Below are 19,843 nucleotides of genomic sequence, written 5' to 3'. Positions count from 1 at the left end.
GCAGGTTATGTGAATATCTGAAATATTTTTGAGAAAGTGCCAAAAAAAATAAAATTAAGAAACTTGGTAATGTTACATAAAATGAAAGGTTTTCTCCTTAATACCTATCTAAATGGTAGAAAAACAGAAAAGAGACAGTAGGCACGTACTCTATTCTTGCAATGGAAATGCATTTAAAACAGATGAACGGAAAGATTTATATTCTTAGCAGGTGGTAAGTATCTGGAGCTTGCCGCCACAGGAGGTTGTGAAGACCAGCAGCTTCAGAGACAACCCAGACAACAGGGCTGATAAAAAGATGCTACAAGGCAGTAATGTGTCTCCTGATATCGCTAAACCAACATCTATGGATGCTGAGGGTGGGGGCTAAGGCAGTACAAGGGGAATGCCGCAGCAAGATGGTGTACTCCCCTTGCATGGCCTGGCCAGTCAACACCACCAGGCACACCTTGCCAGGCGAGGCAGAACTCTGTTTTGCCCCGGTAAGGTATTTATTATGTTTCAAGCGTAGTGAGACACAATTTTGGCCCCTTTTAGAAACCTGGTTATTCTTTTATTTGTTGTAGGTCTATAACATGCCAATTCTGTGGATTTAAACACTGAAAGATCTCCAGCAAACACAGAGTTAATGAGACTTTTTTTTTTTTTAAGAGTAACGTTGTTCTCAACCAAATTCATGCCAAATCCTATATATAATGTTTCATTCTTTTTCTAAATTATAGGGAAATCTGTAGCGTTATAAATAGATCCTCTTTCAGTAGTAAACAGGAAAAGGGTTTGATTTGTTACTGTGTTGGCATAATATATTATTTATGTTACTAATCCATATTTTTTTTCTAGCTGCTGCTAAGAAGACTCTCCAAACACTTGACTTTTTATCTAAATCAAGAAAAAAAAAGTACTAAAATTCCTTTCACGTCTGCATCATATTCCAATTATTCAGTCATCACAATTTTCCATTGAAATGAGAAAGTCTGAACAAGTTGACAAGGTTGAGGCAACACAAACAGTTCAGCTGAGAATCCAACTGCATCTCCCCCTAGGGAGTAAAAGGGCATAAATTCTCTGTGTCTGAACAGATTGCTCCCAACTGGAGCAAGGGGGAAAACAGAAACCACATCCTAACTCCCCAAATTGTGTTACTGATGCAGACCTTCTCAGACACCACAACAGAAATCTGTTCCTTGCTGAGGCACTGTGGCTTGGAAGATAACACAGACCAAAATGGCTGAACCTATTCATAATGCACAAGACAAACTTTAAGAATTACAGATGTCGTAAACCATGTTGCAAACAGTAATAAACTTGTAACAAGGAAAAAGAGGAAAAAAATAGGTAAGTCTTTGTACCCAGCTCTTACAGAAGCTGCTTTAAAATCACCCTTTCATATTTGGTCTCCCTAAATATTAAATACTACTTCACTAAGTGATGTTTCTTAGAAGTAATATATGGCTTTCTTCCTGACCAACTCAAATAAAGAGCTCTGTGCTGGAAAAGGCATACACATCTGCTTATTAACAGGCTTGTTATTCCTGTTCATTGCTCCTGAACTGTACAAAGAAGCCATTATCACCAAATTACAGTCTACAAAATGCATGGAAGAAAAACTTGGATGATTTGGATGGAGACAAAACAATACGTTATATGCACAACGTATGTTGAGAGTTTTATTAAACAAAGTTGTAAGGAAAGTCACATATCTTTTTCCTCTCTTGGCTGTCACTTTATCTATTTCCTATGCTCCATTACCTCTGCACAAGCCCAGGAGGTGTTTGCACATAATACCATTTCATTCTTGACTGAATTTACACAGAGAGTTCCCCTCATATTATGCATACATACAATTTTGCATTTTATCACCTCTTAAAAAATCTTCTGAACCCCAAACAATACTTCAGGAAGCATACCTTCTAACCACATTTTGAAAAAGGATCTTTTTAGTCTATAAAGATGCAAAGACACAAGACTTAAGTTCAAGAAATCTTTCTGCATTACTTATTTCCTAAAGGGACATAATTACAATACATTGTGCATGATTGTTCTCCTTTTGAAACTGTGCTCCTAAGTAGCAGTTGTGAGTAGATTAATGCCAGAACAGATAACAGTCTCCTCTTTGATGGCCAAATGGTTAAATGGCTTGGAAATCTGAGATAACATGTCTAACATTTCAGCAGCAAGAAACATACAATAATTTTTGCTACAATTGGCACCAATTTTATGCTTAAGAATAGGAATTACGAATCATATTGTCATTGATCAATGATATATGCCAGGAATTTGTAATGCAGCTTAAATGTGATCAAAATAAGTACAGCACTATGGGTATTCTGTGGGTTTTTGTTTGCTTGGTTGTTGCTGTTGTTTGGTTGGTTTTGTTTTGTTTCATTTGTTTGTTATTTTTGTTGTTGTTGTTGTTGTTTGGTTTTGTATTAATAGAATCAACAGTGTCTAAATAATTTGTAAAAACATATGAAGACAGGATCCCTGCCCTGCACAGTTTACAAGCTTTTTTCATTAAAAACTCATGTAGTAAATCTGCATGATATCTGAGTGATCAGAACTGGCAGGTATCAATGGTAACAGAGAGTACACCAGAAAGGATGAAGAAGATAATAAACATCTCTGTGTTTGGGCGGATAAATTAAATGTATTATTTGTTGTACTTTATAATCTGGGTTGGATGGGGTTAGGATTGGATGATCTTTAAGGTCTCTTCCAACCTAAACCATTCTATGATAATCTTACTTTTTCAGAGAAAATAGGTATGTAAAACAGCACGATTTCTGAATAAATACATTTCGTTTCCTTATTGTACATTTAATGCACTGTATTACAAAAGGAGGGTATGAGATTATTTTTTTAAATGTGTTTCATGTAAAGGTCAGCAACATATGACCTGTCAAACCAGATCTTTTTTTTTATTTTATTTTCTTGTCCTGAAAAATGCTGTACACACACAACCTTGACGTACATCATATTTATTTCTATTTCTGTCTTGCCTCTTCCATTCCCTTACTGAAATAACTAATAGAAAATCTAAGGTTTTATGAACAATTCCAAAGTACTGTGTTTTCTCTATATTAAGATTACATGGCATGATTTGGGTAGCAGGGGGACTGTAGCGACGGCTTCTGTGAGCAGAGCCCAGCAGTTGCCCCATGTCAGACCAGATCTGGCAGGAACTGCCACCCGTGGGGGACCCGTGCTGGAGCAGTTTGCTCCTGGGGGATGGATGGACCCCGTGGTACGGAGCCGTGTGGGAGCAGTGCTTGAAGAGCTGCTGCCTGTGGGCAGTCCCCGCAGGCTCAGTTCGGGAAGGACGGCATCCCGTGGGAGGGACCCCGCGTGGAGCAGGGGCAGAGAGCGACTGTGAAAGAGTGGCAGAGACGAAGCGTCAGGCGCTGACCGCAGCCCCCATTCCCCGTTCCCCTGCACTGCTCGGGGCGGCGGGGCGGGGAGGGGGTGGAGGAGGAGGTGGAGGAGGGTGGATGGGGAGAAGGTGGTTTCAGTTTGCTTTTACTCTCTCATTGCTCTAGTCTGTCAGTAATATGCAATAAATTACGTTAATCTCCCTATGCCAAATCTGTTTTGCCTTTGTCAGTAATTGGTGTGTGATCTCCCTATCCCTATCTCAACTCATGAGCACTTTTTCATCGTATTTTCTTTTCAGTAGGGGGAGTGAGAGAGAGGGGACTAGTGGAGTTTAACTGCCCATCAGGTATCAGGTAGACCGTGAAACCACCACAATCATAAAATGAAATTCAGTTTTTCATAGAATTATAGAATTCAGTTAATGTGATTCAAAGTGGTATTCCCATTTCCCCAGAACTGCAAGGAATAGAAGCGTAAATTTAGCTGGATTTTTCTCATAGAGAACTTTATTTTAAATAATGTTTGGGGGGGGGGATTTTGATCATTATTTTTAAATGACAGAGATGTTAGCATTGAACTATATCAAACTAAGAAAGTGAACTTTAACATTAAGTATTACTATATTGAAAAAGTTCTATTTATTAACCTGGATCACTGCTTATACATACCCTAGTTTTTCCTCATCAAAACACAGACGTGAATGCCTACAGTTTTTTGAAGATATGTAAGCCCAATTAAAAAAATTGTTTGAGAAATTTTAATACAGATACTAAAAAGTAAAATGTAGTGTTTTAGAAACGGCTTATTGAGGTGGATATTTGGCTTAATTTAAAATTCTGAAAAAAAGCAGGTATTATTAAACATAATTGAAAAAAATTTGAGAAATTTCTGTGTAGCTATTCCCATCTTTTACCACCTGAGATTACTTCATTATAAAATAAGAACTAAAAACTGGCTTTAACATATAACCTTTAACTTTCTCAGCATTTATTTCTGCATTATTTCAGTAAATCTCTTCCCAATTAGAACTGCTTTTTTCCTTTCCCCAAACAGAAGATTACACCACAGGCAGACACAGCATGGTGCTGCCAAGCCACAATATGCAATGGACAGTTCTTACAGGAACAGGAACCCTCTCTACTTAGTGCATCTCTCACTGGAGAAAAAGAGGTTTGGAAAAAGAAATGAAGAAATACAGAGATGGATTGAAATGAAGTCAGAATATCTCCAAGGAAAAAAAAATCCGTAGCAAAATATTAAAACAAAAAGATCATCATTTTCTATTGAGTGTTGGGGAAAAGTGCCTGTTTTCACATTATTTTTAACAATCTATTACAATTCTTTTGATGTATGAGGAACTGAAAATGAATTCTGCTGTTCATTCTTTTTTCTTCCGAGATAGTAGTTAAAAAAAAAAAAAGTTGCTATTTAGACATTTTTTGTGCTGGAAATGATAATTAGAGTGAAAAAGTCTCATTATGCAATGACAGTAGAAGGAAAGAAAGTTGAAAATTAGCTGATTATTAATCATCACAACCTAAATGTCTATTTACCCATCATTCCAAAAAAGCTGAAGAATCATTTATCCTATACATTGTTAAACAGCATCCCTGAAAATCAGTCCTACAGTGAAGCCTGACCATACTGCTCTTGCACTTTGGAAACAGGCATACAGTAAAATATGAAGCCAAGAGAACAATTTACTTTAAAAAAAAAAAAACTTGCAAGAAAAAATACATGCTTTGTGTTCTACACTAAGAGGTCTCCACAGGCTGTCATGTTATTTTAATTAAGATTTGTGATTTTAAGATTGTCTAATGAAAGAATTTCAAAGGAATTAGGTAATGAGTACCCAAGGAAATTATAAAGTCAAGTGCACAACTTCCTTAGACTCCACTGACAATTCTGGTTTATGTATAAATCATCCTAATCATTAGAGACAATGTAGTTTCATACAAAAATACTCATAATTAAAATATAAGAATTCTTACCATGAAAAGAATTACTGGAAAATAATTTCATAAAAAATAAAGACAAATATACAGAATGAACCAACATGACTGAATAGATGTTTCAACGTGCTAGATTTTGTTTAATCTCAGCTAGACAGCTTAAAAGAATCACATTTGTTAGACATCATTCTCAGAAGATGAGTAATGTTTAATCTCCGCAGATTAGTGAAAACCTTATCATCTAAAAACTTCTTCAATCTGGGTGAAGGGGGGAGGGAGGAGATAGAGGAGCGGAGGAAGCGGGGACATGACGGGACACGCTGACACTACATTTGCATAAATTCATCTAGATAGAAAAACAAGAGCAACCTTCTATCTTATAAATCTTTCTTCTTCACTCAATTTTAGCCCTTCATCTATATGGACCTTAAAATACCTATGTCTGAAAGGAGATGAACTAACAGGCTTGCAAACTTTCCCAATTTAAAATTTAACATTTCAATTTCCTGTTCTTCCTATCCCTTACTTTCCACCAACATTTCACCTGTCTTCTCTTAACCACAGCCATAAGACCTGTGAGACAATTTCAGATATATTTTCCCCAGCTTAAAGAAATGACCTAAGTCTTGGTTGAAACCACTTATAAATATGCAGCTTTTTCCATCCACATACATTACCACTATTATGATTTAAATGTACAAAACCCCACTTATTCTTTTCCTGCAAGCCCTGTTCTCTCTACATTGATCCCATCAACAATACCTGTTGTGGACTATTATTGCAGATGTGCATAGTTCTGGAACAAGCAGTTTATTACAGCTAAGCAGAAGTGCAATTTCTGAGGTTGTAACATCAGGCCCAACATGGTATGATATACTTCACAGCCATTTCTCAAATGGGCCAGCTGGCTGTGTTCATTCTCTCTTCATCTTCCACTGCCTCCAAAGCACTCTCTCTTGACTTGCACCAGTGTGCACAAGAGATCCTCTTTACTAAATCGTTACTAAGCTTACTAATTTACTTTGCTCTAAATTAATCCAGGAATATTTAAAAGATAGCAATGGCTGAGACAGTTACTTTTATTAAAATGACTCACAGCAGTTAAGCTCTCAGAGTTAGCACCTAGTATGTGTAGATATCGTTTGATTCTCATGCATTTATATTGTTGTTCATTATCACATGCTTTAACAACAGGTCTGGAAAAAAAAAAAAAAAAGCCCCATCCAAAAACACACTACCAGGCAAATAAGCAAGTAATTCTTATGGGTTCTGATGCACTGTTATTTCTTTGCAGAACACAATCACTTTGTCAGAGCTGAATCCCACATCTGAATATCATTACAGGAATGTGCCAAATATACCAGTTTTCATCACAGAAATATTATGCCATATGGGCCACATATGAAGAGGTAGAAGGATTTATAAGAACAGTTAAAAATGCTATCAGTGCTGATCACGATGCTCAGTAGGAATTTAAGACAGACTGGTAAGATGCCACAAAGGAAAAAAGTCCTATTCACATGCTCAAACATATGTCGAAACGTTGGACATTTACATTGAGACCTAGCTCCACACTGTGCCACCTTCAAACTACCTGAATAAATGATTCTGTGACGTACCTAGTAAGACATCTCTGGAAACTCACAACAGACCAAAACCCATCATTCTTCCTCACAAACAGAGAAATGTTTAATTTCATCCTCTATTTATGATTTTTTTAAATTTTTTTTTACCTTCCTTGTTCCTTGGTGCAAAAATGTAACAGATTTTTCTCTGAACAAGAACATGAAACAAAAGTGGATCTTTGCGCTTCTTCAGAACCATTTTTTCCAAAATATTAAAACCAGCTTCTACTGTAATTAGAAATATGTGCTGATCTTATTTTTTTTTTCAGAGAAACAGTGTCAAACTGTCCTGTTAAAACATCAAAAAGAAGACACTTTGAACATGAAAATACAATTTTTCACTTTACTACGAATAATATTGGAACATGATCCTTTTTTCTTTCTTTCTTTCTTTCTCTTTCCTTTCTTTCTGTACAGAAATCAAATTAAACTATAACCTGGGGCTATGGTATTCAGGGGTGACAAAGAAGACATGTAGATCAGACAGAGGGAAATCAGGCAGCTTTCCAGTGTTCCAAAGGAGTAACATCCTTTGGAATACAGATCTTTTGGTCTGGATATCCAGGGACTAATGAATGGTGGGATTTGGTTGTTGCACAGTACTGGAAACCTCCTTGGTTTGCAGGGTTATATCATGAATCTCACTCGGAGTATTCGCAGAGTCACTGTGTTGCCCATGGCACATGCTAGCTCCTTCCAATTTTCCAGTAGGAATGTGCCCCACCACAAAAACAGGGATGAGTTGGACCAAGCGTAGGTATCCGTATCTGAGCTTGTCACCCAGTATATATTGAGAGAAGCAAGCCATTTCAGGGAGCAAATCACCTCACCTACTTTAGATGCCCACTTCAGAACCAGAACCGTGGGCTAAACCACAGACACGCCTGTTTCTTTCCACTGACTTTGGAGATGAGTCTTGGTCAAGTTGTTAATCGACTTAGAATACTTGAATTTTAGGCAGTGAAAGTCTACTCAATGATAAATCAGAGAAGTGTGTATATATATAGCTATAAAAACCTCAAATGGAATCTATATTTTTTTCAACTCATTATGCCTATGTAGGAAACATTTTCATATCTAGAAATCAGTTATAACTATTTCAATGATTTTGACCATTCTACTGTGATATTTTGGTATGACTTGGTGTGTTTTATTGTCTGGTTCTTTGTTTGCTTGTTTTCATTATTTTTATTAAGACATATTCTTTATTTTCTCTTGTTAATCACTTTCCACATTCCTGTTATCAGCAAACAAGGCCAGATCTGTGAAATGTTGAACAATTACAACTCTCAATTCTCTTGCTCTCCAGCATCTTTCTAGTATTGATTCTATTACCTAATTTCTACTTCAATGGATTTTTTTAAAAGGAAATCTACCCAAGGTTAGCATTGCACTGTATTATTGTGGATCAAAGCGCATTTATTACAAACTCATGATTGATTTTTAAGAATTGATGTAATCAAAAAGCTTAATATCTGTAGTCATTAACAAATCAACAATGAAAATTTGGGATAGTTACACCCTGCCTAGTTAATTAAGCACACAAAAATGAATGGCAAATATTAAATATTTTTTCTTGTCACCCTGAATGGTCCTCCTTCCTTTTATTGACTATTTCTGGTTGGAGGTTTTACAATAATCCCTCAAGAAAAAAATGGACAAGAATTATCTTTTCTTAAGCTGTACTTTTGTGAGCAGCACATAACTGCAACAACTGAGTCTGTTTATGCATTGGTAGCTATCAGCAAAACTCTTCTTAAGCAAATAGAGTAGATAGTTGCAATATTTGAACTTTATGAACCTCAGTATGAATTCTATTCAGCTGGAAGATTTGACAAGTCCAGAAACATGAAAAAGAAAGTTGAGAGCTCAGTGAGGTGACTAAACCACTATGTATGAAGCTCACATTTTGCTGCACAAAATCTTTCATATAAGCAGAAAGCACATGAACATTAGGGGTGCCATGGTGATAAGCTAAATTGATCTTTTAGCTCAATATGAGCAATGGTCCAAAAAAGCAGCAGAATACAGTTCTAGGAATTGATTTGTTACCTTGCTTATTGTATCAGCTAGCTACAGAGACGGATGACACGTTTGAGTAAGCTGAAATAGCCCAGATTTACTACAGAAGTAGTTGTTTGTTGTTTTTTTTTAATTAAGTTCTTCAGAACTCAATTGTTTAAGTGCTGAATTCTCTGGTTTAATTCAGAAAGACGCTTTAAAGTATTTCTTTAGGAAAACATGTAGTCATTTTGCTTTTAATGGAAATATTTTCATATTTCAAGCTCAATGTTTACTCAGCCATTTTCTTGGATTTCATTGCAATGCTTAGTAACCTGCAAAATTAATATTGTTTATTTACATTGTAAATTTGTTGTTTGCAGATAGGAGCATTTGAGAGTTTATTTTTGCAGTAGTGAAGGAAGGTTTGTTTTTCTATCAAACAAAACAAAAACAAACACAATCTTTCCCCCTACTGACTTATGAAAAAAAAGAAAGAGAAAAAATATAATCTAGTGTTTCTCCAACGTATTGTTAACCATTAACAAAGGAAATTAACTGTCAGAGGTGTTAAGCAAAATCAGACTTTTTGTCCTCATCTTCTACTTGCCAAAATTCAGTTTAGTATAAACAAAAGCAGAATCTATTGTAAAATAGATGGGCCAAAGGGGATTCTAGGCAACTGAAAACTGACCAGCCATATTCCAAAAAGGTGAGGAAGAATGTGAGGCAATGGTGTGATGAGCAGGTAAATTCAGAGCATGGTGTCCCTTTCTCCTCAGTCCCCAAAAATACCAACTTCCCAAGACGTGCAATGTCTCATTACTTCTCTCCCTCTGCAGAACCATAGTTTATTCATCTTAGATCTTATGATAACATATGCCTAGTGTAAATCAAATGAAGAAATAAATGTGTATAGTGGTTAGGGAATGGAGATTGGTATTCAAGACCCCTGTGCCCCTGAAAACAATGATGCCTTTATTCCTTTTAGGATGCTTTTATAAATTTTACCTTAAGCAGCTCTACATAACATAAAATTTAAATATTTCACAGGAGCCTTAGTGAGTTAGATACCTGTCTCCTGCTGACATTCCATTGTGCACCCGCTTTCTGCATGCAGTGGTTCTGATTACTTCACATCAATGTTATGGAACAGTATAACCAGTAAATCACCAGAAAGCTCTCCATGAGAGCTTCTCTAAGTGCAAAAATTATTATAGCATTCCACGGGGAAAAGAGCAGAAGGAATTCCAAGAATTTAGTTTACTGGAACTGAAGCTAAGTCAATAGAAACTAGCTATTTGACATATCCCACAGCTTAAAGAACTAGTGTGCTGTGTTTTTTTTTGAAACAATCCCTCCATGAAAAAGGATGATAATGACACTGTTGGCTGCTGTGCCTCAAAAGGGAATTGTCCATCTGCTAGCAAATCCCTGAATCTATATTATTATTAAGCAGTGTTTATAGAAGTAGCAGAGCACCCTTGGCACATGAATAAACCAACAGGGCACATTTTGAGACAGTAGACTTTTTTAGTTAAGATTCTGGGATCGTTTTCTTTTCCTACATAAAAGAACTGTGTTTCAAGATCAGCTTTATTAGGAAGCTCTGCTGGGACTTGATGTTTTTATTTTCTTACAGAAGAAAACTTGTTTCTCTGAGAAGATCTCCATCTCCTCACACAGAAAATAAGCAAATATACAATTGGTCCCTCTAGTTTTAATTTGCATTTTATGATTATAACTAGATTCGAATTTTATACATTGCATGATTATTTAGAAACAAGCTGCCTTTATACTTCTCACAATTTCCTAATAAAAACAAAATCACTCACAGCTTTTTTTGTTACTTTTGCTAATAATGTATATTAATATGAATAGAAAAATATAGCCCCTTAACACTAGTGTAACTGTCAGATACAGATCCTCACTAGTATTTATAATTAAATAATTTGTCAAAAATATAAAAGGACTACTTCAGTCCTTAGAGCAAATTACAGTTGAGGTGGGAAGGGTGCAAAAGTATCATAAAACCATGTTTCCCTTCCTTTAAAATGTGCTTCACTGACGAGATATTCAGCACAGAACCTTGCTCTTTACAAATAGCATTCATATATAATCACACAATAATTTAGGCTGGAAGGGATCTTTAGAGATCATCTTGCCCTACCTACTTACTGCTCAAATGGGGCCAAATTCAGAGCCACTTCAGGTTACATGGAGCCCTGTCCAGTGTTGAACATCTCCAAGGATGGAGAACCCACAAAATCTCTGAACAGCCTGTTCCAGCATTTCAGTTTCTTCATTGTGAACATATTTTCCCCTAATATCTCATCAGAATTCCCTTTGCTGCTGCATGTGTTGGACTTGATGATCCTTGTGGGTCCATTCCGATTTGGGATATTCTATGATTCTATGTGTCTATCTCCTCTCAACCTTTTGCTGTGCACATTTGAGTAACGTCTGGCTCTGCTTTCTGTGCAGCCTCCCATCCAGTGGCTATGGGCAGCAATTAGGTCCCCCCAAGCTCTCTCTTTCTAGGGTAGACAAGCCAGGTACCATCAGCTCCTCCTCGTGTACCAAGTGCTTCAGCCTCTGCCCACCCTGCTGGCCCTGCACTGGACTCCCTCCATATCTTTCTTGTATACAGCAAAGCTTGAGCCCAGAACTCCAAATACAATCTCACAGATGTTGACTAGAGGGGAATAATCACTTCCCTCAATGTGCTGGCTAAGGTCTTATTAAATGTAGCCCATCATATAGTTCAACTTTCTTGCTGACTGGGCATGCATGCTACTGATGAAGATTTAAGCAGTTTTTACATATTCTGCCTTCTTGTAGAGGGTCTAGCGTGATGATGGGTCTCTGAGTTGCACATATTACCAGAAAACAAACATAGATAGTAAAAAAATGATTTAGATAAAAGAATAAGAGAAGTGAAGTCCAGTTTTGATGGAATAGGTCGTTTATAAGACAGGTCAGACTTAGCAACACAGAAAAATATATTTGCTATTGAAAAATGCAACCCCAGTGAAAAGCTTGTATTTCTAATACTCAGCATAGAAGCGTAACTGTAAATGGGTTCCTACACTCTTGTCCTTTCCCTTCTTAAACTAACAAGATGCCAGTTGAACTAATCATGATAATTTATCTTTTCCTGGAAGCTTATTTGGCAGGAATTGGGGAAAAAAATCAATTTATTTCACAATAAGCCAATAAAAGTAATCAGAGGAAAGTTATCTTTAGGCACAATGGCAGTATTAAGTACTTTTTGTTCGAGGGATGATTTACAGCCTGACTGAAAACTATTTGAAAAATGATGAAAGCAACTCTCTTACTTCAACGAGTTTAGAATCAGACCCTTAGAAGTAACATTTTATGCGCGTTCTAGTGATTAACATTATAGAGAAATAAGGATATGGCTGTTAATTGCTCTCCAAAACACAGTGTTTAGGCAGCTTTATTTTTTATTGTTGCAGAAAACAAATATACTCTCTAATATACCATAATGAGCTGGTCAACCTGTTTTAAAATATCAGCTGGCTTTATGTGCTACAAAGTATTAAAAAAGAGTCTCCTGACATATTCTGCATCCCTTGAGGTCCAATTTTCAAACTAACAGAAGGTACTTCTTTCTTTTTTTCCCCCTCTTGTTTCCCTTTAAAGACTCAGATTTCCACGCCCTCTATATCATCCTGCTTCATGATCTACCCTTTAAGAATAAGCATAAAAGGCTGATAGACTTTTTTTTCATCTTTACTCTATTCTATAAAAAAGCTAAAATCTTTCAGCATACAAACTTTGTAATTCCAACTTTTTAGTATATTTAGGACTCTATTCAGTAATTAGTATTTTATTCACTTAAAATACTGAAACCAGCCTTCCAGTAGTTCTCATAAATTAGAATTAATTCTTAATTTAAAAAGTCTAGCAGCATGACATTCTAAAATAAGAATTGTGCTAGATTTCCCATGTTAAACAGAACAACACTGAAAATATGCATAAAATTATGACAGTAGTCTCCTGCGTGAAAAAAAAAAAAGGTGAAATTCATAGATATAATGGTGGTTTCCACACCATCAAAGTCATAAATTCATTTGTAAAGTCATCTGTAGGGTTCTGCTAGCAGAGGAGATGCACAAAAATACCAGTGAACCATCCAACATGCTGCAGAATCAGTTTTGGCTCTAGCCCTGCTTTGGGATCTCACGGATCCTGATCCAATAGTGTCTCAGGGAATGGCTGCAACTTTGTGTTTATATGGATAGAGAAGAACCTAGAGAACGTGAAGCTTCAAAAACAACCACTAAAGCAGCATGATAGCATGGAGGGAGGGACGAATGAAATGCGCTTCTGAAGTTTGATTCTGGAAGTATGAATATCATCTCCCAACTTACTGGCACCATACTTGGATTCTAGACTAGTGAACTCCCTTTAAACACATGATAGAGTCATAGAATCATTAAGGTTGGAAAAGACCTTCAAGATCATCTGGTCCAACCATCACCCTACTACCAATACTACCCACTAAACTATGTCCCTAAACACCACGTCCAATCATCAGAATACTAAAATGGAAAACATGCAGCTCCGGGTGTAAAATCTCCTATGATGTTTTTAAACAGTACATTATCTGTGTGTAGGTCTTTTTGTGTGTATGTCACTAGTATGAAACTTCTTCATATCTATGTAGAACTTGAAGTACACTGTCCGAAAAGTTGAGGACTTCTCCTATCTATAGCTTTCACTTCTGATATGAACTGTATGGACAGACACAAGTATCTGTGGCTGTATCTAAGTTTTCATTCAACATGAGTCTACTTAGAGTGCACTGATTTACACCCTGTAATATAGAACTAAAATTTTTGATTCGGCAATTACACTGGCTTCTGTAAAAGCAGGATATAAATTTAGAAATCTGCATTTTTATTTAGACAAAAACTTACGTTGGAAAACAGTTTGGACAGAAAATTTACCATTCATCTGATCTATCAGAACATTAATTGTAAGGTTCCATACTAAGATATGTGTATAACCACAAAGTTGTTTACTAAGATGCATGGTATGTAACCATGGGAAAGGATAAGTAAAAAATCCTCAAACCTAGCAATGTCACTTAAGCCACTGTTTCATCTGAAGTTTGTTAACTGCACGGCTAATAAACCAATATTATCCTTAACAGTTCTTTTATTATCATCAACTGCACAGGATCCTCTGCTATTGAAAAATCAATTCAGTAATTAATAGTGAAAACAACCTCTTCATTCCAATTTTGTTTACTTCTTTAATTGACAGAAGATCAAAACTATTTTTTGAGTATTGACAAATTAATTGAGTAGAAATAAATTACCCAAACTTTTTTGGATGACTACTTTAAGACCACACAAATCATTATCTAAAAGCATCTTTTCCTCTTCTTTGCTTAAAAGTCTCAGTAACTAGCTTGGCTATGGATCTCATTCTACATACATACTCTCTTCAGATGAATCCACTCTGCCACCCCTAGAAGCATAGACTCAACCTCTGCTCTTAGAACCAAAAACTGTAGTCAAATTCATTAGTAATGTCACTTATTATTATAATACTTTGTACTACATAACAATATATTTTCATCTGGTACAGCCCAAACCCATGTTTTCAATAACTTATGTTACAAAAAGTTTACATGGACAGCATGCAAAATCCATGGAGAAAATTCAAAATTTAAAGAGATTATAGTGGTGTTTTTTTTTTTGTTTTTTTTTTTTTAAAAAGAATTGTTAACTATCTTCACACTTTGCACAGCTTTCATGGTTTACTGCTTTCAGTAGAAATCTAACTATTCCAACTGGAAGCTTTTTTCAAAACATAATGATGCCAAAGCAGAGTTTCTGAGTAGGGGCTTTCTGTCATCCTAAATAAGGAAAGGTTTCTATTTTTCCGTAATACAGGAAAAGATAGTTTATCATCCTGTTCTCTGTCTACAATTTTCTCTTTTATGAAGAACCCCTACCTGACCATCAAATATAAAACAACTTGATCGTTTTGAAATAAGGACAGTGAAATGAAGCAACAGTGTCAACTTAATTCTGTCATGTCCCTCAGCTACTTATATCTTGGCATATTATATATTCTCATTATTTCTCCCTGAACTTTACTTATAGATGAAGGCTATCTAAAGAAAAATTATATATGAGCCTCTTGTCAGCCTGCCTTATATCTATTTCTTTGTCATGAAAACATGACACTGATGCTATTATAAAATTTCCTAACTATACACTTTTTAGTGTCTTTGACTTTAATTACACATAATGTAGTGATATATACAATCATAGATGAAAAGTAAAACATGTAATGCATTTTCATGAAAGAAATATACATCACTCATTTGACAGAATGATTAACTAGAGATGTTTGAAATGAATACTCATTATACTACTCATTTAGTATGCTATTTTACTACATAGAATGTGCACTGCTTAGCAGAATTTAAGTTGTACTGTTTCTTACATTAAGAGAAAGCTGCCACTAAAGCATTTTTTTTTTCTTAAAACGGTTATCTTTTTTGTTTTGTTTTGTTCCTTAATTAACCTTTGTGCATGTTACTGTATTATTATAACCATTCACACAGAAGTAGCAATTCACTGTGATCACTTCCAAGTGAAGTTCAAGTGGGGGCTAATGATGTCTTAAATTTTTATGGAGGAAAAATATGGCAGAGTTAGTGGCTGTGATCTTGTGACACAATCAGAATGAAATGAACCTAACCAAAATGCCCTCAGAGCCTTAGCTTCAATAACATTACATGCTGCTGTGAAAGAAAGGACAACCTAAGGTCACTAATTTTTACCTGGATGATTTGCAAAATGTCATGTTACATACCTTGGTAGGATATGGGATTTCTTTGCTTTTAAAATGTTTGCTTTGGCATTTCAATTTCTTAGTATAAATGCAACTCTCTGTTTTGAAAGAAATATGAAATGGAAACAAAACCCCAAAACAGGAAGAGGTTGGTAGCATGCCAACAGGGCTAACAGTTTGAAGTGTTCTAAATTCTGTGTGAACAACTTGACATGCATTATAATAAAGCAGTTTCAGGAAGCATATATCTTTATAATCATCAATTTTTATAAGGGAGGTGGTCAGCAGCGTTAAGATGATACTCTACACCTAAAGTCAAAAACCTGAAGCACAAAATAAATAAATAAAATTGTCAAGATACTAAAACGGAATTCCTATTAAAGCTTACAGAGGTCCCTATGAAGGTGCTACAAACTATCCAGACCACAGCGCAATACTGTGACTTTCAAAGACTTTATAAACACAAACATAGGAGAAGCACGACTATGATCATTACAGAATACACAGATTTTGGGAGGTGAGCACTACTTTTGGACTTCCAGTTGAGATCATCTTTGGGCTTGACTTTTCAGAGTAGCCTAGTATCCACAAGTCCAACTTTGTCAGTTCACACATTGCTGCAGATACTCTACACATTATAAAGCCAGTGTTGTTTTTTCATTTGTTTGCCTTTTTTTTTTTTTTTTGAGAAGCCTAAAATGTGTTGTCAGTTTTGAAAATCCTGTCTGAAACTCTTTGTTAATCTCACCAAATAATCCAGTGACAGATTTAGGTACATAATCAAAACTTCATGATATTCTTTTCCATCTATTAAGTGGTGCCTTCTCTTGATGATCATTAAAGAAATGGGAGCCAGTTAACAGTCTATATTTAGACATTGATTCTTCCATCTCATCAGAGAATATATTAAATGTCACATTCTGTTGCACAGCCAATTAGAGAGGTAAGCACATCCAAAAAAAAAAAAAAAAGTTTTCCTGCTGGTTTTGTTACCAGCACAGCACAGGATGAAAAAAAAAAAAGCAGTATCCAGCCAGGAAAAGAAGTGAGAGGAAGACTATAACAGTGCTGACTTAACCAGCTTTTTTTGCATTGAGTTAAGATGAAAATAAAGGAGTTCAATTTAAAGCATGTATAACCTTAATGGCAATTCTGGTTCTCAACAGTTAGTAGTATGAACTCATGTTTAACTGAAAGAGATCTACAGAAGGAAAGAAGCTGAAATTTTGCCTGCCAGCACAATGAGGCACAAGTAAGAAAACTATATAATTTTGAATGCCAGTATTTGACAACACAAATTTTCAAAATTCTAAAAAAAAAAAAAAAAAAAAAAAAGATAACGTAAAAAAGAAACAAAAACCTCTTCTTTAGCAGTCAACATTTTCATATGACTTAACAGCTATTTTAATCTAGTTTAATCTGTGTAGAAGATGCAGCAACTACCACTTACTATAAAAATATGCCCATGACTTTTAAAATGTTTTAATTTTTAATTTATATAACATTATATAATTCTACACAGCAAATATTAACAGCCACTGCAATCATTAAACAAGATGAAACAAGCCTCTTACTAACAGAGAAAGTAAAGCAAACAAAAAGTCTCAAAAATAAGTTTAAAGCCACAAATAAAAAAAGAGAAATACAAGAAAACAAACAGAACTAATCCTACTAGACATCTGTGTATTTTAATATACACCTTCTTATAAAACTGCTTAGTACAGTTATAAAGCAAAATTTGTCCACTGTTTCTCCTTCTGTTTTTATTTTAACCAAAGAGAAAGAATGTCAGTATCTTCCTTAAAATAAATTAGTCTTTCTATTAGGAGGAAGAGGAAGCAGAAGAGTGATTTATAATAGAGAGTCCTAAATTCAGTTTAGAACTGAACCAAATAGAAATTTAACACTGAAAAGTTTTGCACAGGCAAGCAAATGTTTTATATTGAGCAAAGCTAAATCTAGAAGGCAGGTAATTACTTTCAACTGTATAATAACAAATTAATTTTATTGCTATTGACTAGCTAAAGTTAGTCTTTTTTTTTTGTCCTTGCACATGCATTTCCATATTTTTCTGTTTTCAAAGATAAGTAACACTGATGCAGTTTTGCTGACAAAACATTTGCATTAATGAGCTATTCTTTTCTTTAGGACGACTGAGGAGCTTTTCATAACCCAGCAGCAGCAAGATAGAAGCCTCTCAGAAATTTGTTACAGAAACAACATAAGAAAAGGTATGAAACAGGCTATCTTTTCTCCTGGCAATCTGGAGTTTAATATGTCATGCCTTTTTTCTCCTGAGGTTTATATTTCAACCATTGGCATATATCACCATCTTACTACACCATCAGCACAAGCAATCAGAAGCTAAATGTTTTCCTTGAGTACCACAGAAAATATTAAACACCTTTTTTTTTTTTTTTTTTCTTTTTCCAATTAATTATCTTACCATTTTAACCAGTAAATATCTTTATGGGATAAAGTAGCTTAAGCAACCACTACATGTATTGCAGCCTATCATCCCTCCTGTGTTCCCTGCTGAAATGATTTAACTCAGAATAAAGATCATGAGGCTTTCAACTTGAAAAATCAGTGTTTCTCATACCTTTTGTTTGATGATCATGTCGTTGATATCATCAAGATCACCTACTGTCACTCTCTGAGATTTTATCTCTCGGTCCAGTCGAGAAAGCCAGTCAGTGAGTTCTGCCCATGCCTTATTGAAGTCAGCCAAGGCTGGAATCTCCAAAAGCACAGAAGATGGCATTTCTGGTTTGAAGGTGGTGGTTTCCTTGGTTACCCTGGTTTGTGTATCCACAGCAACAGTTTGACCAGAAGTTACTGAAAGAAGAAAAAATAAATACTAAAATTACTGAATAAACGAACTATGAAAAATGTTTATTTCAGAAACAGAATTTATGCAATAGAAAGAGCTATACAGAAATAAGCTCTTTGTTTTTATATTATGTCTAATGGAAATATGAAAATTAAAACTAAAAGAATATATGAATTCATTTTTCCGTAGTACTCCTATCATAGTATGTGTTTAACATTCAACACTCTCAGCATATTCAGATTACATCCTGGGCCCTGGTAACACAAGAAAAGACATCTCAATATAATAAGAACACTCACTCAAGGTCAGTGAATTATCGCTACACGAGTCATCTTCCAAAATCTAGTAGTGTGGTTGGATCTGTCTTGAGGTTAAAAGCTGATTGAAAATGTGTAGGCCATAGTATTTAGTTTATCACAGTATGACCACATATCTAGAAACACATTTCTTACATGGTCTCTAGCCACGCTGTAACTGTAAATTTGTCTCACCTTCTGTTACCAGCAGGTATTTCCCATAGGCTCTGTGACTGATATGGATGCTTTCACAAGAAATTTAACCTTGGACAGTTTCATCTTTTTTATTCTTCATAACTTAATATTATTATGTGCTACTATGTGGAAATTAGTGGAATTTTTTCATATTGCTTGAAGAAAATTGACATATCTTGTCTTTTATGCCCTTTCTTGACCTAACAGCTCGTTGTTAAAGAATCAGTTCATTATTCAGTGCTTGGACTGGGCAGTTTCTCTGCAGCCAACAATGATGGGAGTTGACACAGAGAGCTACCATTGCAGAGAGCACCATGCAACAGACTGATTTCTACTTCTCAGTTATGTCATTTACAAATAGTTGGCTATAAATTATCAGACTTGTCTTCCCTCCTGTTATTCATACAACAGCAATTCATTATGCATAACAGGCTACCATGATGTGTTTTGGTTACTTTTTTTTCCCATTCTTTCAAGAAGTCTAGTCCATGAAGAAAAATAATAAAATAGATAAAACACTAGAACACATGCAGTTGCTGCAATGAGGGGAACAGAAGCGAAGCGAATCTAAAGTGAAGTTAGAAACTTCCAAGTGAACACTTCTTGAAAATGAAAAATAAATTTCTGAAGGACCAAAGACATTCATCTGTATTTTATTCCATTCTCTTTACAGTGTAGAGATAACCAATTTCCTGCAACCTTCCTGTAGGCTAGGTTGTCTTTAAGTAA

General features: G+C 35.4%; 1 protein-coding gene across 17 annotated transcripts in view; it reads right to left on the bottom strand.

The window, feature by feature from the left end:
- The window catches only part of DMD (dystrophin), a 1,063,969-nt gene that overhangs the window by 318,875 nt on the left and 725,251 nt on the right, over positions 1–19,843 (bottom strand). For all 17 annotated transcript variants that reach the window (XM_040530986.1, XM_040530983.1, XM_040530994.1 and 14 more), the window contains one exon: positions 18,393–18,628. In XM_040530986.1, coding sequence (XP_040386920.1) covers positions 18,393–18,628 — 236 coding nt within the window. The remainder of the gene's footprint in view (positions 1–18,392; positions 18,629–19,843) is intronic.

This window comes from Cygnus olor, chromosome 1 (genome assembly GCF_009769625.2).
Source record: "Cygnus olor isolate bCygOlo1 chromosome 1, bCygOlo1.pri.v2, whole genome shotgun sequence".
Taxonomy (NCBI): Eukaryota; Metazoa; Chordata; class Aves; order Anseriformes; family Anatidae; genus Cygnus; species Cygnus olor.
Note: the sequence above shows the minus strand (reverse complement) of the source record. Positions and strands in the feature narration are given on the sequence as shown.